Genomic DNA, 24,861 nt, shown 5'->3' with positions numbered 1-24,861 from the left:
AAAAATTCAGCCTTAAGTCAAAATGTTGGAAAACGATGGAATCTCAGTTTTTACTTTATATATTTATCGCATAATATTAAAATACATTGATATTTGATATGTTGTCAGTCCTCTATTTTAACATGTCACTTCACACTGGGCTAACCATGAAGCCTATATTCTATTTTCATTTTACAAAGCAAAAGTCAAAGTAGGCCAGAATAATAACATACAGTTTATCAGCAGACTGGAAAGTCAAAGTGAGGCTGAAGGGACTAAAAGAGATATTTATCTACCACAAAATATTGTTTCACTTTAATTTTCTCAATTCCACTTATTATTTCTGGAAAAAATCCCGCTAGTTCTATTTTTCCTGGGCAATTCCTTCCCAATACTTTATTCTCCTTAGAAAAACAGCAGACCACTGCGCTACTCCCAAAGTCAACGGGGGGAAACATACACACTGCAGTTTTAAGTCTGTAACACTCTCCAGAGCTGGCCTTAGTTCCCAAACCTCATCTTTGTTAGACATCCTGCAAGTCATCAATACTAAACACTTTATTACCAAGTCAGGAAAAAACAGAACCCTATCACATTCACACAAACCTCGACTAGACAAAACGCGGCTCGAAAGGTGGGAGGGCACAATGGTACAATCAATCACCGAGCTTTGAAGACATTTCTCTCCCCTCCCTTTTGGAGATGGATTCCCAGGCAGCGCTGGGAACCAAAATCTCAGGCTTTCTATGGTGGCCTGTGAGGCGGCACAGGCTCTCCCAGCAGCGGGTGCTGGGAAGCTCCTCATCTAATCACAGTCTGGCTGGGGGAGGATGTTCTGGAGGGCCTCTTCCCTACTCATTCTCAAGAGGAGGGTATCAAGAATTTGAAGGCGCTTCTGGTTGTCACAATGGCTGACGGAGTGATCAACATTCCAAGGGCGGGAATCAAGAATGCAGAATGTTCTACTGTCCCAAACAAGAGTGTCACCCTGCATCCTGTGTCACGTTCGAATGTCCTGCAACACATTCAAGTCTAAAATTAATAAGGCCCTAAAATATTCCACTTACACGCAAACACATTTTCCACACAGTTCTGCTCTCCACAGAGTTTCCTAAGAATGCAACTATCTTGCAACTCAATGGAAAAATGAACTTCATTTTCTTTGAAACTTTACAAAAGCTGTCTGCCATTTTGGAAAAATTACACCACCAATGTCAACGTTGTCCAGATGATCAATGTCCAGTAAACAAAACTGTCTCAGCCTCCGTTTGTAGCTGCTGCGTTCCAGGTACGTGCACACCTGATTACATGACGTCTGCTAGCAGAGTCCTGTTCGGAAGGCATTATGATTTCATTATAAATTACTGCTCTTAAGGTTTTTCCTTTAAATAGTACATGTATATGCATATATCCACGAATTTCATTCCAGGACTGTAAAAGGCAGATTATAAACTACGAGTATTGAAAAGGAAACCCGAGATCTGATACTGCTGAAAATGATTAGGGTACAATGAGATGTTCCCAGCCCACACGAAGACAGGGAAACAAAACACATTTCTAAAACCTCCTTAAACTTAAAAAAAATTAGCTAGCTATAATATTTAACCTTTGATATCTAAACAATTTAATCAAATGTAGGGGGAAAAGTCTGTAACATTCAGACCGGGGGCAATGCTAAGAGAATAAAACATTTCAGCCCCCTGGATCCAACAGAACTCCAAGTCTGCTTCCACCTGAGTATGAGAAAAGCTGAAGCCAGAAACAGCTAAATAAAAGGTAATGCAAGTAGGCATAACTCAATAAAAGATATTACCTTCAAAACGCATTATTGTTGCCAATTATAAGAACCACTTCAACTTAATTTCAAAAGCACAATCACCCTCAACAGAAACAGTGTCTTTTTAAAATTTCCAGGAGCATTACATTAAGGCAATAACTCACCTTCCAGCCATAATATCGCTCTCCCTCCCTTATTGCAACACCACATTTCATAAATACTTCTCATCGACAAGCCAAGCTAATTCAGGTTAATTTTATTGTATTTTGGTGCTATCTCACATTTGTGTGCAATTACCTTTATCATTTTATTGCCAAGGCAGAAAGTAATCAGAACAATTATTTGAAAACGGAGGTTTATAAATTCTAAATCACAGTTGCTGGCATTTTTGATAAAGCAGCAGCTTTATCTCGGGAAGTGGCAGGGACATGGGATAAATCATGCATCAGTCAAGTGTAGCTGACCCCCAAGTGCATTGCACAATATCAGAAGTGCTTCCAAAGAAACTTTCCTGCATCATCCATCATTCTTCATAATACTAAAATAGCTGCACACCTGAAGAATAGAAGCTGGAGGATAACAAAAAAATATCCAAGCGGTGTGGGCGAAACCATTCGCTGCTCTCCCTTTTAAACTATAAGATACGGTCTGGAAACTGGGCCGCGCACGTAAACAAATATGACTTTACAATAACTCTGAATATCTGTATTCATATTCGTCAACTCGGTTTTAAATATAAATGAAATATGGAGTAGGGCCATAAAAAGAAAAAGTGCAACTCTAGACTGCATGCATTTTTATGTTCTGTTTGGGTCTGCCTGCTTTTAGCGGCTGCCTCTCTAAGGTTTGAGTGTCTCGACATCTTGTTCTCTAGTCCTCATTTTGTTCTAAAGTTTATTGCTTAAAAAAATGTAAGTTGATTTTAAGGAAAAGAATAAAGAGAGAAAAGCTCCTGAATCTCCACGTGTAGTTTCCCCTAAGTTAATTACACTGACAGGGACACGGAAATTTAGGAAGGGAGGCAGCCCCGCCCCCAGTCACCTCTATCCACACAGGGGAAACATTCACCCCCAACCTCAGCTGCTGCCTTCCTGAGGGAAACATGACTCACACATCGCACCTCTGGCATATGTGAGCCATATTTTTTTTACTCGTTTTTATAAGGCAAAATAAAACAATTATGTGATTATTTATTTCCTTTTTCATCAAAAAGCAAATACCCCAGGGCAAGGCAGCTTCTGTACCTTTTGTAGGCAACCTTATGCCAAAGGACTATGAAAAGGTCTAGCTGGGTAGGAACAAATTGTATTAGCTATATCTGCCTGGCACCGGGCCAGGCGCTTTACATGCATTATCTCATGTACTCCTCACAGCAGACCTCAGGAAGATCACACGATCTGTGGATGAAGATGCAGACAGGCAGGTTAAGGAGCTAGCTGAACGACACAGCACTCTGGGGGTGGATGGGTCTTCAGGGTCAAGTCAACATTCTTCAAAGCCTGGACTTTGGCCAGGACTCTCCCCAACCTCAGGGACACAGACACACTCCACACTGTACTAGTCAGGATGGCACCACCAAACCCACTATAGATGCATGCTATCCCCAGCAGTGGCCTTGGTTCACACAAGCTCGGCACCACAGGCTGCGTCCATCCCGGCTCACAGCTGTCCCAGTAACACACGGGGAAGAGAGCCACCAGCTGGTGTGCACACACATCTACCAGGAAGCACCACATGCCACTCCAGTCCACGCTCATTAGCCAAAGCAAGTCCACGACAGAGCCACCCTCGAGGGAGTGGACCGGTGTGGTCCTCCTGCATAGCCAGCAAAGGGGACCTGAAAACAAGGGTGAGCCCTACCTCCCCCGTCTGCCATAGACACTAATGCTGTTAAATTCAGGCTCACTTTCAAATCAGAGTACCTGTTGGACAAAACGCATGTTCAGAATTCTGGGAATGGTCATGGTGACCATGGCTGTCACACCATTAAAATCATCACCTGCCAGCAGGTGCTTTGATGGAAGAAAGCCCATGGTTGCTTATCTTGATGATAAACAGAAACACGAAAACCAAAGGCAAGGTGAGTGAGTGACTGACTTACCAATAAATGCATAAATCCACGAGGCAGATAACAAGGAGTAATCACTATAAAAACAAACCAAGGGCTCAAGCCTGTAATCCCAGCACTTTGGGAGGCTGAGGTGGGTGGATCACGAGGTCAAGAGATCAAGACCATCCTGGTCAACAAGGTGAAACCCCGTCTCTACTGAAAATACAAAAAATTAGCTGGGCATGGTGGTGCCTGCCTGTATTCCCAGCTACTCGGGAGGCTGAGGCGGGAGAATTGCCTGAACCCAGGAGGCGGAGGTTGCGGTGAGCCGAGATGGCACCATTGCACTCCAGCCTGGGTAACAAGAGTGAGACTCCATCTCAAAAAAAAAAAAATCAAGCCCACCAATTAAAAATCTCTGACATTGAAACCCGCTGTTTCGTTAACTACAGTCACCCTCAGCACATTTTCCAAACCGCTGCAAAACATACCCTCCATTTTCAGGAGATAAATACTTCCTCTGTCTTGAAAGTGATGACTGCTGTCCCTCACCACGGGACATATGTCGAGGTACAACCTTCAGCCTAGAGAAAAGAAAGGTGTCCTCCTCACCCCTCCCCACCACAGGAGGCAGGATAGCTCTGAGAGGTATCAGGACCCAAACCCAGAGGGGGAAAGGGGAAAAGAGGCAACGTTGAACCGGTGACTACGTGGACACCCCTCACTTCCAGTCGCTGCTGTTTCTAGGTTCACTGGGGTAACGCTGTCCAAGACAACTGCCACCAGCTAAGAGCAAGAAAGGACCTGTGTGCAAAGGATTTCGATGCAAGAATTGCCAGAGATTGTCAGTGGACTCTGACGCCAGGCAGTGACCAACCCGTCACTGAGCTCATGTTTTGGCTTTACTCTATCTCTGTAAGTCTGTACAAGTCTGTAGCTCTATAATACTACCTAGTTTTAAAATTACGTGAAAGGTGTCGATGAAACAGAAATCACATTAATCAGAGATACTGAATTGTTTAGGCAAAGTAACCCTGAATCCTGTTGTCACACACCTAACGTTTGGGCTGGCGACGTCTGTAATCCCAGCACTGTGGGAGGCTGAGGTGGGCAGATCATTTGAGTTCAGAAGTTCAAAACCAGCCTGAGCAACATGGTAAAACACTGTCTCTACAAAAACATATAAATATTGGGAAGACGTGGTGCTGGGTACCTGCAATCCCAGATACTCAAGAGGCTGAGGCGCAAGGATTGCTCAGGAGTCAGAGGTTACAGTGAGCTGAGATCACACCACTGTACTCCAGCCTGGGCAACAGAGCCAGACCCTGTTTCAAAATAAATAAACAATAAAGTTAACATTTGAAATAATAATAAAATCAATGCTTACAATATCCCATGGAGAGAAGAGATACTGTAATCCATGTGTCACAGATGAGGAACCCAGCACACCGCAGGTGACTCACTTGCCTCAGGTCTCATTTCTAGCGAGCCGTAGAAGCATGAAGTCAGGCGCAGAGATTCCAAGTGCCAGAACCCCGTCTCTTCACCACGGCACCCTCCTGTCGGCGAAGCGGCCCAGGGAGGCCGCCGCCCAGGGTCTGGGTCCCAGACTGGTGTGAATCCCCCGCCCAGTTCACCCCACCAGAGCGCACGCCTCTGTGTCAGGAAACCAGGTGGTGCCCATATCAGCACCAATGAGGACTTTCTAAAAAAAATGTGCCACTGGTATTCCTCTACATTGCTGGGGAAGTTATAAAAATCCAATCTTTACGCCTTTTCCAATCCCGAGATTTATAATGTGGGTCCATATTCAAAAGTTTGTGCCAAAAAGAGTGTAAGAAAAAAGAAGATACGCTTAAGAAAGAATTAGGAAACATCCAACCTAGTAATATACAATAAGTGAATCTTCAGGACAATTAACTCCAAATTATTTTTCAATCAGTTCTATCCTCTCCCTTCCAAAAACAAGACCTAATATATATGCATATATCCCACAATTTTCAGTCACCTGGCAAAAACTGACAATAAGGGTGTATTTCCATCAGCTATTTCATAGTCTTTTGTCAGAGTAAACCCAGTTCGAGTCAAAACGTGATGAGGCAGGAGTCTAGGGATCAGATTCTACATGGTACAGCATCCATTAAAGTCTCCAGCACTTCACAAAACTTTTGTGTTCTATAGCAATGAACACTGCATCACCCTTAATGTTAAAATATAAACAGATCTTTTAAAGGGTTTTGGGTTCATCTAATTAAGTTTCATAGTTCTGTTTACAACAGAGAATTAAGAATCATAATGAATCAGATGTAGGTATAAAGTATGAAAGAGTCCACAAAAATGGGACTTAGAAAATTAGATAAAGAAAAAAATCTCTAAATTAGCATAAAATGCTATTAAAGGTAATTATTATTCTTTACATAACAACAGTAGAAGGTCTTCACTGTTTTATTTTGTTTTCCACATGCAACAATAGGCTACTTGAGAAGTCGGCTAATTAGCTGGTAAATCCATTTGGAAACATGCTTTCAGTTTCCCAAGAGCCAAAGTGAAAGCTAAGAAACAAAGTAAGTAATGAAACAAAAGGATTTCATTTTCTGACTATTCAAGTCCAAATGTCAACCCTACATTCCTAACCATGTTTACAGAAGAATTCTGTAGATTGAAGCTTTCTCAGCAAGCAAGCACAGGAAATACTGCTCTTCACAAATACAGCTTTTCCTGCTAAGCCCCATCTGCATCTAGCAGCTGAAACACATGACACAGGTTTTACCAGATTCTTTTTAAAAGAAGCCACCATGCAAGCAAACATACTGCAGAAGAGCGCCAGGTTTCTCAATGTTGGAGAAGGGAGCTGCAAAGAGGAAAGGGCAGAGATTAGAATAAAACTGCTGTGTTGAATTCAAGCTAGAGGCATTAGATGAGCGTGCACTTTTTAGCATGCATGCAGACGGCAGACACAGAAGAAAATACACATGCATGGGTCAGCAGACACACACGCTGCCCCTAGCTCCTCCCACTGAGAAGGGCAGAAGAGCAGCGCCTCAGCAGCCGTGAGCACACTCACCACCCAGATCTTGGCTGCTAAACATCATTCTGCAGCTAAAATGAACTGAGGCTCCTTGGAGAAGTGACTGAATCCAGGGCTGAGGCAGGGAAAACACAAGATAAGCCTGGTTCATACTGTGGTGCCAGAAAGAAAGAATGTGCTAGAAAAATGACAGCCAGGTCCAAAAGACGTAGGAGCCAAACTCAAGAGTTTCCCAAAAGCCAAAGTGGAGGCTCTCTGAGGAAGAAAATAAGTAGACAGCACTGACCTACACCCCAGAAAATAAAATAAATATCCATGAGAGTAGACTGATGTGAATAATTCAATGACTAATAAATAAATGGGAAAGAAGAGACAGCTCTTCCTTACAGAAGAGCTCCCGTCGGTAAATGAAAAGAGAAGGAGGGAAATACAAACATAACAGAAACAGCACAGTAATAACTGTTGCAAGCAAGACACACCCATGGTCACTAAGATGAGTGGGTGAAAGCCTGAGCAGAACCAAGATGGTCTCAAAATATCTCGCCCAAGGTACTAAGTACCAATGGGAAAACATAAATTACCAAGGGAGAATGCACAAGAGATTCACCTTACCCAGTGACCACAGTTAACATCACAGTTAACCGTCAGTTAACCGATGGACAGACATACATCCCCAGGACAGGATGCCCCAAGAGGGCACATCACTTCTGTGCCATCTTACTGAAAACATGTAACCTCTGTCTCTCTGAGACAACATCAGCAAACCCAAATGAGAGGCATCCTACAAAATACCTAGCCAGTATTCTTCAAAAGGGTCCAGGTCACAAAAGACGAGGCAAGAGGAACTGCCACAAGGTAGACGTCTTAGTTCCTTCTGGCTGCTGGAATAAAATACCTTAGACTGGGTGTTTTGTAAACAACAGAAATTCATCTCACTCATTCTGGAGGCTGTGAGGTCCAAGACCGAGGCACAGCAGCACCGGTGTCTGATGAGGGCCCTCTTGCTGATTCACAGACAGCATGTTCTGGCTGCATCTTCATGTGGCAAAGAGGACAGTGAGCTCCCTCGGTCTTCTTTTATAGACACACTAATCCCATTCTGAGGGCTCTGCCCTGACCTAATCATTGCCCAAAGGCCCTACCTCCAAATGCCATCACCTTGTGGAAAGGACTTTGGAGGAAACAATTTCAGGCCATTGCACTAGAGGAGACAAAGGAGAGATGGCGAGGTTTGCAGTAGTGCACCCGTGTTAATGCCCTGGTTGTGGTAACTGTGAGGTGTTAATGCTTGCAGAAACCAGACAATGGCTGCATACAGAAACTCGGTGCTGTTTGTGCAACTCTTCAGCAGGTCTAAAATTTATCTCAAAATAAAAAGTCCTCCCAAAAAGCCACTCCATTGTCATCTGTGAACATGCAGCGTCTAATCTGATCCCAAAGTCCTGCCATTCCGAATGGGAGAGAGGACCAGAACGGTGTGAAGAATCTGCAGAGCCCTTCCCACACCCTCGCTGCTGACCACAGCACCATACCAGCTGACTGGGGAAGCACAGAGCTGTGCACCACCCACCATGAAAACCCTCCCCTTGCCTCTAGGATCCAGAACTATGACACTGTACGTCTGCCTCTGAAACATGCAGCTGCAGAGATGGGAGAGTGGTACGAGCTGTGGCTAGGAAATAAAAAGGTTAAATAGATCATAAATTGGGATTAGTGTCAGCTGGCCAACAGCTTTATATCACATTATAAATTAGATCAAGAAATGATGCTTCCCTGCTAAAATCAGAAACCATTCAGAGTGTTTGCTTCAGAACTTCTACCCCCATAGGCTTTCCTTGCCAAAAAGGAAAAAAAAAAAAAAAAATGGCCAGGCACAGTGGTTCATGCCTGTAATCACAGCACTTTGGGGAGGCCAAGGTGGGAGGATCACTTGAGGCCAGGAGTTCAAGGCCATTCTGGGCAATGTAGAGAGATGCTATCTCTACAATTAATGTTCTTAAAAAAGAAAAAAATTAACAAAACAAAACAAAAATATATTCCAAGATCCCTTTTAATGTGCAGTAATTAAAGGGGAAAAGTCACAGATGATGAATGAATTTATTTAAAGCAACCCCAAATGCTGGCTCCCTCGTGGGTTATTTCTCTTTGTATTTTTTCTCAGGAACCTCTAGAGAACGGGACAGGCAGCCTCAGTGCTCCATCCACATTCCACGGCTGCATGAGCTGATGCGACAGAAACCACGGAGACCGTGGCCCAGACTGCACCACCCTGAGTGGGTTCCAGGTCAGGCCACCTAGAGAAGATGGAAATAATGGCTAGAGATGGCTGCCAGTATTTTATTTAGACATTTTTACAAGGAAGCCAGAGGTTGCAAGCACTGCTAGGATAGCTACACAAATTCTAATTTTACTAAAATGTTATGTCCCCTGAGCCAAGGTATTAATCTTGTTATAAAAGTAGTCTCTCCACTTGCTAGCCATTCATTAAACTTTCATCAATTTTAAAATGTATTATTGTTATTGGAGCCTATGGAAAAGGCAAATAGCATCCAACACTAGGGCAAGATCAGACCAGCTTTTGGAGGGGATGGAACAGAGGAAGACTCAAGAGTGACAATGAAAATTCCAGGCATTCAGGTTTCCCGAAATATTTATGAAACAGTTTTCAGCTTGTAGCAATGTTTGATCTCTAAGAAATAAATTACCAATTATTTCTTCAAGGGTGAGGACAAATTAAAAGGGAGATTCCAAATGGCAAATACTAAAACAAAACCGCCTCCCATTGCTCTGTGCTCTCCGAAGACAGCCGTGTGCAGGAGGACGCCCGCCAGTGCCAGTCCCCAGCCGCAGGGACCTCTAGGAATGTCTCGTGCAGTATCAATCTTGTCAGCCACATGCCATCCATCCACGGCCAGCGGGACGCTGGGGAGGACACCAGACTCCGGCCTGCGAATGCTCTGGGAATGTCATTACATTCTCTGTTTACTGACCAGATGCAGGGCTATTTCTGCAGGAACTTACATCCTGATGAAGTTCTGATGTCATTTGAACTACGTGAAGAAGCTCTGCTGAGAAAAAAGGGAAGAGGAATCCTGGTGCAAAGAGATAAGCCTCTGACGGGCCAGATTCCACACACATTTGACAGGGAAGGCACGTCCCTGCATCGTTTCTCTGCCTTTGTGTAATATCGTGTAATGTTATGATTTTATAAAATGGCTGCACACTTTTGGAGTAGGACCTATCTAAAGAGATGAGAATTTTCTTTCTCTGCAAGCAAGCAGGAATTAAAAAGTTCAGCAGTCCATCGATCATCAGGTGATGGGTCACAATCAGCAAATGAAATGTACAAGTTGGTCTCTCGTCACCTGGCCTATAAAAGCTTCCGATCCGTGGGGTAAAAATGCACCGACTGTAATCAGCACTCCATTAGAACAAATAAAACCAAACACCTAATTACCAAGTGACTATTTATAGTGTCTAAAATAACTTAACCCAGTTTCACAAAGCAGATATTTTAAGATTCAAAGAAACGCCCTGCTCTGTTCTAGAATTAGGTGCGTTTATTTTGCTTAGACCCAGAGGATCAAGAGTTCTGTAACTCTAACGTACATTATTTGTAGCATGAATTCAAATAATTAGTCTCATTTACAAACAGCAATCACTTACAAAAGAAAACGGAATCATACATTTAAATTGTTAATCCTGAAAAAAATTCACAGCCTGGTTTAAAGGAAGACTGCAGAGTCAAGGAAAGAAGGTATGCAGGGCTCAGTAATATCTTGAGTTTACTTAAATGGTTTTGCAAAACTAGCTCATGCCAGCACAATCTTTTATTCTTCTTTAGTGCCTTGTTCAGGCAAATTCCTTTCCCCACAGGGGTGGCACCCCTATTGACACAGCACAAAGAAGGAAGTTTGTGACTTGTGGCCACCCAAAAAGGAGCTCCTGGTGTTCAGAGGACTCACGGTATAAAATAAAGGAACAAATTAACAACTAAATACAAACAAGCAAAGAAAACCAGATGTCAGGATGAGAATAGACTCTAAAGACCACTTGAGAGCGGTGAGCAAGCATGGTATCCATCTAGACCGACTGCGTCCATACACAGCTATTAGCCACATGTGGCTACTTATTTAAATTTAAATTAATTGGAATGTAATAAAATTTAAAATTCAGTTTCTAAGCCACAGGAGTCCATTTCAAGTGCCCAGCAGCCAATGTGACTAGCGGCTATCATATTGGGCAGCAGAGACATAGAATATTTCTATCATTTGCAAACACTTCTGTTGGACAGCTGTGGCCAGCCCTGTCATCATACATATTAGGGAAGCTGAGACCCAGAAGGTGAGGAGGACTCGAAGTCTATGATAAGCCAGGAACCCAGAGTTCACTGGCTGAGTGCAGCAAGTGGCTGGCCACTGAGCTGGTCATTCAGGTCAGCCCAGGGGAAGCTTGAGCGCCACGTGGTCAGGAACCCATCTAGACAGTTCAAGTTCAGGGTCCAGCGCACACCCCACCCACTCCCCAGGTGACTGAGTTTTCTTGAATGAAGGTATGAAAAAAAATGACCATATCACTACTGGGGCTTCAAAATTATACAACACAGTCCTGAGCTCAAGAAGCTAAGAGGCTGGTTAGGAATTTCTCAATGTAAGACACAAGGCATCTTCTCTGTGCGTTGAGTTCTCAAAACACTGTATTAAACATCTTTGTGCACAAAATGTTAATTAATTCTTTAAAACAGAGTCGCAGATATGAAACTGCCCTAAATTCCTAACAATGGAAGAACGTTGTATCTTTACAGTAGGACACTATCATCTCCAAAAATGATATTAATGAAGAGTTCAATACATGGCTAAGCATTTACAAGGTCAGGAGAAAAAGCCAAACACACAACTATGATGATCCCACGTGCAGAAACAACTGGGTGTGAGTGTGCAGGTGGTGTCGATGCATATAGGACAAGCCTCTAGCTCTCACTCAGCACTGTCCCCTAGACAGCCTTGCAGCAAACCTCTCCGAATAGAGCTGCTTCTCAGATTGAAGCCAGAAAAATACATATTACTAAGCTGGATTAGAAGACAACTTTGACAGCCTCCCCCAGATCCCACACTGGACCTGGTGCACAGTGACCCCTCTTAAAACCTCTCTAATTGGCTGGTCGTGGTGGCTCACGCCTGTAATTCCAGCACTTTGGAAGCTGAGGCGGGCAGATCACAAGGTCGGGAGTTCGAGACCAGCCTGGTCAATATGGTGAAACCCCGTCTCTACTACAAATTCAAAAATTAGCCAGGTATGGTGGCGGGTGCCTGCAGTCCTAGCTTCTCGAGAGGCTGAGGCAGGAGAATCGCTTGAACCTGGAGGCAGAGGTTGCAGTGAGCGGAGATCGCGCCACTGCACTCCAGCCTGGGCGACAAGGCAAGACTCCATCTCAAACAACCCTCTCACTGATGGAATCCATATTGGAATGCACATTTGAGGATACTGATAAGAACCTATCTAAGGATATATTTTAATATTACTTTTTCTAAATCTTCAAGATTTTATCTGTACTCATCTTCTGGTAGCTTTACACAAAAACATTATCAACCCAGTTGTTCTGAGAAAAGTGGACTAAGGGACTATGATACACCAGATACCGAATAAATGGCAATGTTTCAAAGCTTCCTGGCTGGACTCTCTAGCAAGGAGGAGCAATCCAAGGGGAGCTGGGGCACTCGGGAAAAGGAGAGCAAGCCAGGGCCAGAGTAAGCAGCAGGAAGGTGGGCAGCATCAGCAGAGAAGGAGCACACCGCCAGGACCTCCAGACACTCTGCTGGGGCCTCCCTGATAGCCTGGGAAAGACAACCTGGGGCCCCAGGTGGAGCCAGAACGCTTTGAAAGTCCTAGATTTGAGTGGTGCTGCCTTGAGACCCCCTGGTTCCAGGCAACAGAAACCCAAACACCCACCCTTAAAGAAAAGTAGCAAAAACCATCCCTGATTTAGGCACTCAGGAGTCAAACAGATCAGGCTCAGCCCATATGACTTCATAATCAACCAAGTCACCAAACAAAGCCCCATGTCTTCATGAGAGTTACAAGAAATCACAGACAGATGAAAACCACAAAGCCCACACTGGACCCACAGGGTGCAGATATTTAAAGCAACTGGTCTAGAATACGAAATAAGCATTGATGAAATGTGTAGGCAAAGGAAGATAGACGATGGGAGAAAGCAAAGATTTCAGTCAAGATTTCAATCAAACACTCAGAATGAACTTTTATTTCCAAGCAAAATGAACCAACAGAGGTAGCCCAATGTTCCCACAGGAACCGGAAAAAGTCAGAAGAATGACAAAACTAATCTTCTAAAATGTTGTAGAGCTGTGGAAGCAACCAGGACTAGGGGAACTGGGACTGTGCAGTGGAGACTGCCCTTTGCTGCCCAGAAAACACTCGCTGACCCTGGGTGCAGACGGGGAACAGCGTGGCAGCCCACACAAAGCCACTCCACCTGGGAAGGGAAACCAGGGAAACTCTGAGTGGTCTCGTGGGGATGGCATGAAAGAGCAGAATCAGAGGAACCCCAAAAGTGCAATCAATTTGCCATCTTGCAGGGCTCTGTTCATAAGCCTGGGGAGTTGGGTCAAGGGAGGGCTTCTAAAAGGAAAAGTGTACTCTCCCTTAATCTAATGGCACTTAGGAGACGGGTGGGAGGAGAGGTGGGTGGAAAGATAGCTGGGGTAGAGAGAGAATGGCCTGCTTCAAACATAGTCACATCTCCCATCAGGACATTTAGCAGACTTTGAAGTGGGGGAGGTGGGAAGCTAAAGAGCTAAGCTCAAAACCTGCTAAGGGGAGAACCAAGGGATCTCCCAAAGTGTTCACAGGCTGAGGAGAGAGAGACCAGCAGGCTTTCAATCAAAAGACCATGCTCAAAGGAAAGGTCCAACCAGGAACTGAGTTTTAGTAAAATCACAGGCCGCTCCTGACCAGATCAATCCCTCATGAAACCAAGGTCCTTCACTCCTCACCCCATGTGTGTATCCAAGGGCAAAGAGAGCTTTTGCTTTGATGGGAAATATGACTATCCAGAGGCTTTACAGTCCTTTACACACAAGTTCAGCAAACAATTATGATTTTAAAAGCATGCAAAGAATAAAAACACATATGATAATAAAGTGTTTAATGATAATAAAGAGAAGGGAAAAAAGAAGGAAATACAGAGGAACAGATGTCCTTAATACTGGTGCTAGCAGATAAGAACTGCAAAATAATTATGATGGATACACTTAGTAATAAAAGGAAAAGACAGACAACATAAGTGGGAAAGTGAAGAACTTTAAATATAAAATTGAAATACTTATTAAAGTAAAAAACAGACATTCTAGCACTGAAACATACAAAATTTGTAATTCAGGATTCATTGGATGACTTCAGTAGCAGACTAGATACATCAGAAAACAAGGTCCATGATACGCCGGACGGCTCAGCAGAAATGTCCAAACTGTGGCACAGAAAGGCTACAGCAATGGACAGCAAATGACAGAGATCCCAGGGACAGTCTAAAGTACCAACCCACCTGTAACTGACATCCCAGAGGAAGGACAGATTAGATGAAGCAGAGCAGTATTTGAAGGCATCGGGGTCAAGAATTTGCCAATAGGTAAAGAGCAATCCAGAAAGTCAAGAGGTTCAGCAAACCCTAAACAGAATAATTATTAAGAAAACCACAATGAACCATAACCCAATTAGCTTCAAACCAAAGAAACAATGTTAAAAGCAGCCAGAGGAAAAAATTTTGTATTACCTTCAAAAGTGCAACAAATAGACTGACAGCTGACTTTTCAGCAAACTTCAGAAACTAGAAGACGATGGAATATCATATTTTAAAAGGTGAATAACTGCTAACTCAACAATCAATAGCCATTAGTGTTTAAAAACGGAGCCACTGCTAGCTGACTCGCATAAAAACTAGGTAACAAACAAGTCCCTCAAGCAGAAGTCAGCCTAGATAGAGGCATGATGGTGAAGAAGCGATGGAGGACACCAGACTTGGTAAGCACAGGGCACAGTGACACAAACACCAAACGTTTAAACAATGACAACGGTGGCTACTGCACTTAAAATGCCTACATAATTAAAATGCAACAGCACTCAAGCTTGGAGAACGGGAAATGACTAACGTTTTGTAAGGTATTTTACTGCTCAGGAAGTGGCAAAGTAGCAATTTAGGTGAACTATAGGTCCAGGGTGTATACTGTAAAATCTAGGGTAACCACTAAATAGCAAATACAAGTCTGCATAACCAGAAAGAGGAGAAAAAAGAATTTAAAAAGTACTTCATTGATCAAAAAAGGAAAATTAGAAGTAAACAAAGATGGGTCAAATAGAAGACAGGTAACAAAATGGTAAAAGTCAGCTCCACTGTAATTATTTTAATGTGACTGGACTAAGCAATTCAATTAAAAAATAAAGGCTACCAAACTGGATATTTTAATAACTGTATTACTTTACACACATTTTAAATATAAGAACAAAGGCTGAAAGTTAAAGTGTGGAAAAAGACTATGCAAAAATAAATATAGCCTCATATAATTAACCTAACCGACTTTTTAGAAATAATAATCTTGTAACAATAAGAAATAAAGAATAAAGAATCTTAAAAGCAACTAAACCACTACTTTAGCCAAAGTTAAAAGCAACAAATTAATAAGCCTGGTCTAGCAGGTGTTTAAAGGATGAAGCTTAGTGGCCAAGTAATGTTCATCCCAGGAATGCAAAGATGGTTTAACGTTAACAAATCCATAGAAGTCATAATCTACACTAACAGATATGGGAGTGGGAATCACATAAACAGTTAAATAGATGCAGAAAAATCACTTAACAACATTCTAAGCCCATTCATAATTTTTTAAAAGTTTTTAAGGAGCAGTAGAGGAGAAGGAGATTAAGAAGTTTTCTTTAGCGCTAAAATAGTTTCTGACAATTTTTTGTTTCCCTCCTGAAGGAAAGAGAAAGAGAGAGAGTGGAAAGAGAAAGAGAGAAAGAAAGAGAGCAAAGAAAGAGAAACAAAGAGAAAAGAGAAATGAGAGAAAATAGAAAAGAAAGAGAGAAAGGGAGGAAAGGAGAGAAGGAAGGGAAGCGGAAGGAAAGGGGAAGGGAGGAAGGAAGGATTGATTGATTGACTGATTGATTCAGACAACCAGAAGAGAAAGAAACTTCCTTTCTACCAAAATCTATAGCAAGCATCATTTTTGGGAATGAAGAGTTAGCAGTTTTCCCTAACTTATCTATCAAGATGAGTGCACATCTACTTAAAATGGAACTGGAGATCCTAGTACAATATGAAGAGTAAAAGAAAGAAATGGTTTACAGAGTAGAAGTTAATTAAAAAGTAAATTAAATATAAGATGAAGACACGGAAATGAATAGCATTTCCAACGTATCAGTCATAAATAAAAATCTAATCCTACAAAAAGTTACTATTTATAACACGAATGGCAACAACAAAAAAATAAGGACACAGGGAAAGAATTTCAAAAGAGGCACAAGCTCCTAATGAAAAAAGTTATTAAAATGTGAGAGACATTAAGGAAACGAGAGAGGAGAATGCATGCAAGAGTGCATATTCCTGAAGAGGAAGATTCACATTAATAAAAACTATTTTCCCCATATTAGTCTACAGATCCAAGGACCTCAATCAAAATTCCAAAGGGGAACACATGGACACAGGGAGGGGAGCATCACACACTGGGGTCTGTCGGGGGGAAATAGGGGAGGGACAGAGGGGGGTGGGGAGTTGGGGAGAGATAGCATGGGGAGAAATGGCAGATACAGGTGATGGGAAGGAAGGCAGCAAATCACACTGCCACGTGTGTACCTATGCAACAATCTTGCAAGTTCTTCACATGTACCCCAAAACCTAAAATGCAATAAAGAAAAAAATATATTAAAAAAGAAATAAAAAAGAATTTATGAGATGCATCAGAGATAAATAAAATAAAATGTAATGTTTCCCAGGAAAAAAAAAATACCAAAGGGGTTTTTCTATGAATTTGACAAGCTTATTCTGGAATGTGCATGGATGAGCAAAGGCCCAAAAAGAATCAAGAAACTGCTGAAGAGGAAAAACAAGATATGAGGATTTACTCGCCAATTTTAAGAGTTAGCCTAAAGCCATAGTAACTAATGCATTGTGGCATTAGTACAGACAGACAGAAACGGCAATGGAGCAGGAGAGCCCAAAACAGACATACATCCACTTGGAATAGGCAGTGGCTCCAGCACCATTCACTGCGTATCTCCTCATTTCTCCAGGTCTCTGCAGTGCCTCTCCTGCCCGATATCTGCATGTCACATGTTTGTCATATATTTGCAGTGAAGCCACTGCAGAGTCCTGGGCAAAGGAGGAGTTACTCAATGCACGGAGCAGGAGTCACTGATTATTCATATTAAAGAAGAACTGAACTTCGTCTCCATACCAAAAGCAAAAGTTAATTCCAAATGATCTGCAGACTTGTATACGAAAAGGAAAACTGATACTTCCACAGAAAATAGCAGAACTGTTATGACTGGGAATAAGTGAGGGCTTTGAAACAGGCACAAAATGTGCAAACTGTAAAGGAAAAGAATCATAAATTAAATTACATTCAACTATATTAAAATTAGAAACTCCTCTCCATCAAAAGGCACTATAAAGAATGAAAATACAGGCCACAAACTGGGAGAAGACAATTTCAGGCCATATAACAGGCAAAGGATTCGAATCCAGACTATATAAGATAATCCTATCGTTAATAAGAAAAAGAAAATCCAACCGAAATATAGGCAGAAAGGGTATGAGCAGACACTTTGCAAAAGAGCCCTGATGAATGGCAAGGTGAGAAGATGCTGAAGGTCCCTCGCAATCGGAAGTGCTAATTAAGATCAGGATGAGACAGGATGTTTTACCCAGTAGGTTAGCAACTGTGAGTAGCATGATAACTCCCAGTTTGGATGAGGAGGTGGATTAACTGCCTGGAGTCTATCTGTTTTAACCATTTTTACAAAATTATCGTCCTGTAACACTGAACACTGACCCTCCAATGATTCTCCCCTAGAGTAGAATGAGAGAAACTTTCAAAACTTAATCATTTGACATTGAGAAGCAGCTTGGCCTCCCACTGCTAACCATATAGGGGTGTGTGTGCGCGCGTGTGTGTGTGTACATATACATGTAAATACTCTCAATGTCTAGGCTCCAACTTATACACATAGGAAGCAGAGAAATACAACCCACAGTCAGGAGAAAATATATATACATACACCTACACGGTTAGCAGTGCATAAACAAAATGAAGACATAGGCACAAACTGGGAGAATTGCAGCCCATATACCTGACAAAGGATTAGAATCCAGACGATATAACATAATCCTATAAATCAACAAGAAAAAGAAATCCCAACAGAAATACAGGCAGAAAGGATACGAGCAGGCATTTCATATATAGTGTGTGCGCATATATGTGTATGTATAGTGTATACACGTATACATTATATACACTATATATGTATAATATATACATTATACATGCATATATAACATACACTATACATGTGTGTAATATATATACATTATGTATATTATATATAGTATTTACATAATTATATACAACATATATGTAATGTATACAATATAGACATAATGTGTATATATACAATTTTTTGTTTCCCTTCTAGAGGGAAGAACAAAAAGAAAACACAATCCAGAGAAGCAGAAGAGAAGGAACCTTCCTTTTTACCAAAAGTGTATAGCAAGCTTCATGTTTGGTAAATACAATGTATATATTATACACACATACATTCCTATTCTTTAAAACACATAATCCAAAACTTTGCAAGTAAACCCTTTTTCTCCTTTACTTCCCAGCAACCCTGGAGACATGGTGTCACTGGGACAATTTTGGCCTTTACAGAACCAGAATTCTCCTGGAAAACTAACCGTTCCTCTGAGAAGCCACCTGCAACCACAGCAACCGGCACAGCCACTTCCGTTCCTCAAACTCACGTGGACACCCATGAGAGCACGGGCAAACCAGCCAAGGCGTCCGCAGGTCCCCACACACTTACGCAGAGCCCCTACTTACTCTTTGCCAAGAGAGGGCATGGCTGCAGGAAAAGTGTCATCTCAACAAGTAGGCGAATGCTGGCTGGTTGATACCAGCTATCCAAGTAGCCCAGGACAAAAGACAGCCCTAGGTGATTCATTTCTCAAATGCAGAGCTGCACAGAGCTCTCCAGGCTGCCCAGGTAGACTGCCACACAAAGGTTTAACGCTATCACCACGATTACATTTGACTGATTGAAGTCCTGCCTGCCAGAGGCCTTAACCGCGGTGTTGCGTGAGTTCAGGCCGGAAAGAATACACTCTTCTTCTGTCTGGTCTCATTTTCAGCAACACGAAAATGCTGAAATGACAGGCTCGGTGGACAACATTTCTGGTGATGACACACACTTAAGCCTGCAACAATGGCAAGAGAAAAATGATCTGAATCAAAGATGCCCTTTCTTTACCTCGCCTTCCCAATCTTGGGTCCCCCTCCATATAAAGTTCGAACAGTCCTTTGGAGCAAAAATGCAAATAAAATTTTTTATGCTTCTTAACAGAAAGTCAGTTAAAGTTTATACCAATTTCACCAAACACCTGTGATCTGGGATTCACCTGTGAATTTCTCAAACAGTACAGGGAAAGACTAAGTATGAGCTGAACGACCGGAAGGCATACAGAAAATACAATAAATGGCTGGGCACAGTGGCTACAATCCCAGCGCTTCAGGAGGCCGAGGTGAGTGGATCACCTAAGATCCGGACTCAAGACCAGCCTGGCCAACATGGCGAAACCCCATCTCTACTAAAACTACAAAAAATTAACCAAGCTTGGTTAATTTTTGGTGATGGGGACCTGTAATCCCAGCTTTGGGAGCCTACAGCAGGACAGTTACTTAAATCTGGGAGACAGAGGTTGCAGTGAGCCGAGACTGTACCACTGCACTCCAGCCTGGGCAACAAAAAGTCTCAAAAGAAAAGAAAAAGAAACACACCTTGACTTGGTAAATTGTACCTGAATTTAGAAGGTAAATTCGTTTTCTTCTTTAACTCTGTTTCTGTGAGAAACAAATGGAAAAGGCGATCTACCTGTATCAAGCCTAACAAGGAAGAAGAACTTAATTCTTCTGAAAATTATTGTTCTCTGAATTCCTATTCTGTCAGGGCCAGAATACAGACCTAAACATGCCTAGACAGTAGTCAGTGAAGTTTTTCACCCACTTCAGGCCAGTACAAAGTCTGGGGTCAGGGCCAGAGAAATGTGTGTAATCTGAGCACTCTCAGTCCCATAACAGCCCCCAGGGCCTCTCTTTTGTCAATATGGATCCACTAACAACTTGGTGGGGATTCCGCTTCTAGCCATGACAGCGCAGCAAGAACCACAAGTAACAGCTAAAACGAAATAAAGTACGGGTTCGGTAGTAGCCTGAAATTCTGGGAACCAGAAGTGCTTCGGATTTTAGATTGTTCTGGATTTGGGAATATTTGCAAATACTTAGACTGGGCATCCCTAATCCAAAAATCCAAAATGCACCAATAAATACTTCCTTTGAGCTTTAAGCATGCCAGTAATCAAAAATTTTCAGATTCTGTAGCAGTTCAGCTTTTGAATTGGGGTACTCAACTTTCTTTTTTTTTATTTTTTTAATTGCATTTTAGGTTTTGGGGTACATGTGAAGAACATGCAAGATTGTTGCATAGGTACACACGTGGCAGTGTGATGTGCTGCCTTCTGCCCCATCACCTGTATCTGGCATTTCTCCCCATGCTCTCTCTCCCCAACTCCCCACCCCCCACTGTCCCTCCCCTATTTCCCCCCTATAGACCTCAGTGTGTTATGCTCCCCTCCCTCTGTCCATGTGTTCTCATTGTTCAACACCCACCTATGAGTGAGAACATGTGGGGTTTGATTTTCTGTTCTTGTGTCAGTTTGCTGAAAATGATGGTTCCCAGGTTCATCCATGTCCCTACAAAGGACACAAACTCATCATTTTTGATGGCTGCATAATATTCCATGGTGTATATGTGCCACATTTTCCCTGTCCAGTCTATCATCGACGAGCATTTGGGTTGGTTCCAGGTCTTTGCTATTGTAAACTGTGCTGCAATGAACATTGGTGTGCATGTGTCCTTATAGTAGAACGATTTATTATCCTTTGGATATATACCCAGTAATAGGATTGCTGGGTCAAATGGAATTTCTATTTCTAGGTCCTTGAGGAATCGCCACACTGCCTTCCAGAATGGTTGAACTAATTTACACTCCCACCAAGAATGTAAAAGTGTTCCTATTTCTCCACACCTTCTCCAGCATCTGTTGTCTCCAGATTTTTTAATCATCGCCATTCTAACTGGCGTGAGGTGGTATCTCAATGCAGTTTTTAGAGAAATGCAAATCAACTTTCATACAAAACAACGGTCTTCAGAACAAGGACAGCAGACGCCAGGGGCTATGCTCCCCGAGGAAAGGGGGGCAAAGTTGAGTCAGCCACCCAGGAAATGGCTGATGTAGCCTCCCAGGCTGCCTCGAGGAGGAGGGTCTGAGCCAAAACCAGAGGGTGGTCTCACCAAAGTGGGGAAAGAGATCAGAATTCAAAAAGAACAGAACACCTAGAATCTTCAGGGTGGAGTACGAGGGAAGAAGAGCCTACTCAGAGAACATGCTGGGCACCTACAGGACGGTCCCTGTGGTTTCTGCCTAACTGCTGAGACGGTGCTTGAGAAGGAACTCCCTGAGGTCAAAGAAACGTCCCAGAAGTAGGAGGCCAAATAATTCCTCAGCACAGACAGAGCTCGGAATACTCCCTGTTCTCACCAGCCAGAGTGGAAAGATCTCCTAACACAACATTCATCAGGCGGAAGCTCGGAGCTGCCTTTCATACACATACATTTAATACACACACACACACACACATATACACATACACACACCCTTATGAAACAAAGACGCTGCCTAAATAGCAGGACTAAACCATCCCTGGACTATAACCCATTTATAAAAGGCATGCCTTGAAAGGATACACATGATTTCAAGAAACTCAACCTGCACCAGAACAAAGCCCAAAACTGTTTTTTAAAAGACAACATAATCTAGCACTCAACGACAAAACTCTGAATGTCTAGGATCCCATTCAAAACACGTGCACACACCTAAGAAGTAGAGAAATAGAACCCACAATCAGGAGAAAAATCATTCAGCAGAACCAAAGCCAAAAAAGTAGAGATGATTAAAACAAGGGGACTGGGACATAAAAACAGTTCTTATAAACACGCTCCATATTCGAGAAGAGAGAAGAAAACCTGCACGTGACATGGAAAATAGAAGATACTTTAAATGGCCCTTGGATCATAGAGCTGTGAAATGCATGTGTAAAGTAAAGAAATACAACCAATATGATGTACAGATTAGATGCCGCAGAAGGAGAAAACAGCAACAATGAGAAAATAACATTTTCAAACGAGCAGGGCACAGAAACACAAACAGGCTGAGGAAAATGAGCAGGACTCCAATGGCACATGTGCCGCACTGCTCAAGCAGCACACGTGCAATTGTAACCCCAGAAAAAAGGGAGGAAGGAAAAATAGCTGAAGAAATATTCAGTGACATTTCCTCAAATCTGATGAAAAATCTATACAAGGTAAAACAAGGTTAATCGTCCCTAATCCAAAATGCTCCAAAACCTGTGCACCAACATGATGCCACAAGTGGAAAATTCCACGCTTGACCTCATATGACAGGTCCCAGTTGAAACACAGTCAAAGCTTTGTAACATGCACAAAATTATTTAAAATATTGCATAAAATTTCTTGTGGGATATATGCATAAAGTATATATGAAACAAAAATGAATTCCATGTTTAAACCTGGGTCATGTCCCCAAGATATCTCTCTCTCTCTCTCTCACACACACACACACACACACACACACACACACACACACTCCAAAATCTCAAAAAAAAATCCAAAATCAGAAACACTTCTGGTCCCAACCATTTCAGATAAGGGACACATAACCTGTTCTCACAGATACAAGAAGCTCAGTGAAACCCAAGCAGAACATAAAAAGAAATAATCAAATCACTGAAAACAAGAGACAAAGAGAAAACCTTAAACTGGCCAGAGATGGCAAAAATGCCAGATTACATAGAGAGGGACAAATTTAAGAATGATGACAAACTGATCTTCTGAAATTATGCAAGGCAGAACACAATGGAACTACATTTTTAAAAAGGAGGAAAAAAGGTCAACCTAGAATTCTATAAGCAACAGAACATCTTTTCAAGATGCAGGTGAGAGAATGGCTGTTCATAAAAAAACAAATGCATGACAATTCAGATACCAGCAGACCTGCATTTGACAAATGATAGTACAAATTTTTCAGGTATAAAAAAAGTGATACCCAGTGAAAACTAGGATCCACACAAACAAATGAGGATTTCAAGAAACAGCAAATATACAAATAAATGTAAATTCTGGTTTTTTTTTTTTTTTTGAGACAGAGTTTCGCTCTTGTTACCCAGGCTGGAGTGCAATGGCACGATCTCGGCTCACCACAACCTCCGCCTCCTGGGTTCAGGCAATTCTCCTGCCACAGCCTCCTGAGTAGCTGGGATTACAGGCACGCACCACCATGCCCAGCTAATTTTTTTTGTATGTTTTAGTAGAGATGAGGTTTCACCATGTTAACCAGGATGGTCTCGATCTCTTGACCTCGTGATCCACCCACCTCGGCCTCCCAAAGTGCTGGGAATTCTGGGTTTTTAAAATCTCTTTAAAAGGTAACTGACTGCCCAACATAAAAATGGCAACACTATATTTTGGAATATATTACATATGTAGCAATAATGCAACAAAAAAGGGGATGAGAAAAATTGAAGCACACTTTTGTTAAGGTGCTTATTCGGCACACGAAGTTGTATTATATTACGTGAATGCAGTCTATGATAAGCAGAAGTATGTACATTACACACCCTAAAGCAACCACTAAAAAAGAAGAGAAATAGCTAACAAGCCTATGGGGTAGACAGAATTTTAAGTTGAAATCATTAAAAAACATGTCCAAATGATTGAAAAGAAGCTATGGAAGATGGAGGAGGGGCAAAAAGAACGAACTGGTGAGCAGCCAATGAACAGCAAGATGGTATACTGAAACCCAGCCATATGAATAATTACACTAAACGTAAATGGTCTAAACGCTCCAACTGTACAAAGATATTGTCAGATTAGATTTTTCTAAAGCAAGAGACCCAACTGTGTTGTCTACAAAAAACACTTGTTAAATGTAATGACAAGAATAGGTTATGTGCAAAAGAATGGATAAACAGTTACCACAGAAACACTCATCAAAACAAAGGTGGAGTGGCTATTCTAATATCAAATAATTTCAAAACAAGAAATATTACACCAAAACTAAGGAAGGCCATTTCATAAGGGTAAAGGTTAATTCCCCATGAGGATGTTAAAATTCTAAACATGTGTGCACCTAGTGAAATCAAGTAGAAGAGATGAAGCGAGAACCAACAGAACTGAAAGGGGTAATAAACAAATCTCCAATTATAGCTGGAGATGACAATACTCCTAATAATTTTTAGAATAGGGAAACAAAAATCAATAAGGATATAGAAGCCTTGAACAGCATTCTCAACAAACTCTACCCCACTGACATTTAAAGAGCACTCCACCCAGGAACCACCGAGTATACACTCTCTTCAAGTGTACACAAACATTCACCAAAGTAAGCCAAAATATGGGACATAAAACAACTCTCAACAAATCCAGGAGGATTGAAATCATAAAAGGTATGTCCTCTGACTACAAGGTAACTCACCTACAGATCAATAACAGAAAAATACTGGGAAAGTCCCCAAATATTTTTTAAATCCCCAAATTCTTGGAAATTAAATGACGTACTCATAAATAACCCATGCGTTAAAGAAGAAACCACAGGGGAAATTGAAAACT

General features: G+C 42.0%; 1 protein-coding gene and 1 long non-coding RNA gene across 13 annotated transcripts in view; one reads left to right on the top strand and one right to left on the bottom strand.

Moving 5' to 3' along the window:
* The window catches only part of MGMT (O-6-methylguanine-DNA methyltransferase), a 303,204-nt gene that overhangs the window by 263,688 nt on the left and 14,655 nt on the right, over positions 1 to 24,861 (bottom strand). For 7 of the 12 annotated variants that reach the window (XR_013524452.1, XR_013524450.1, XR_013524451.1 and 4 more), the window contains exon 1: positions 644 to 836. The exons of the other annotated variants lie outside the window; for them this stretch is intronic. Coding sequence is in view for 4 of the 7 variants with exons in the window: in XM_078344098.1 (XP_078200224.1) it covers positions 644 to 784 (141 nt within the window). In the remaining 3 variants the exon portion in view is untranslated. Of the gene's footprint in view, positions 1 to 643; positions 837 to 24,861 lie in introns of those variants that run through there. 12 annotated transcript variants of the gene reach the window in all.
* Positions 956 to 19,629, top strand: LOC118146437 (uncharacterized). The gene is made up of 4 exons (XR_013524457.1): positions 956 to 1,267; positions 4,554 to 4,721; positions 18,535 to 18,624; positions 18,725 to 19,629. It is a non-coding gene; the product is annotated as an uncharacterized LOC118146437 (long non-coding RNA).

The sequence above is a fragment of the Callithrix jacchus genome, chromosome 12 (genome assembly GCF_049354715.1).
Source record: "Callithrix jacchus isolate 240 chromosome 12, calJac240_pri, whole genome shotgun sequence".
Taxonomy (NCBI): domain Eukaryota; kingdom Metazoa; phylum Chordata; class Mammalia; order Primates; family Cebidae; genus Callithrix; species Callithrix jacchus.
Note: the sequence above shows the minus strand (reverse complement) of the source record. Positions and strands in the feature narration are given on the sequence as shown.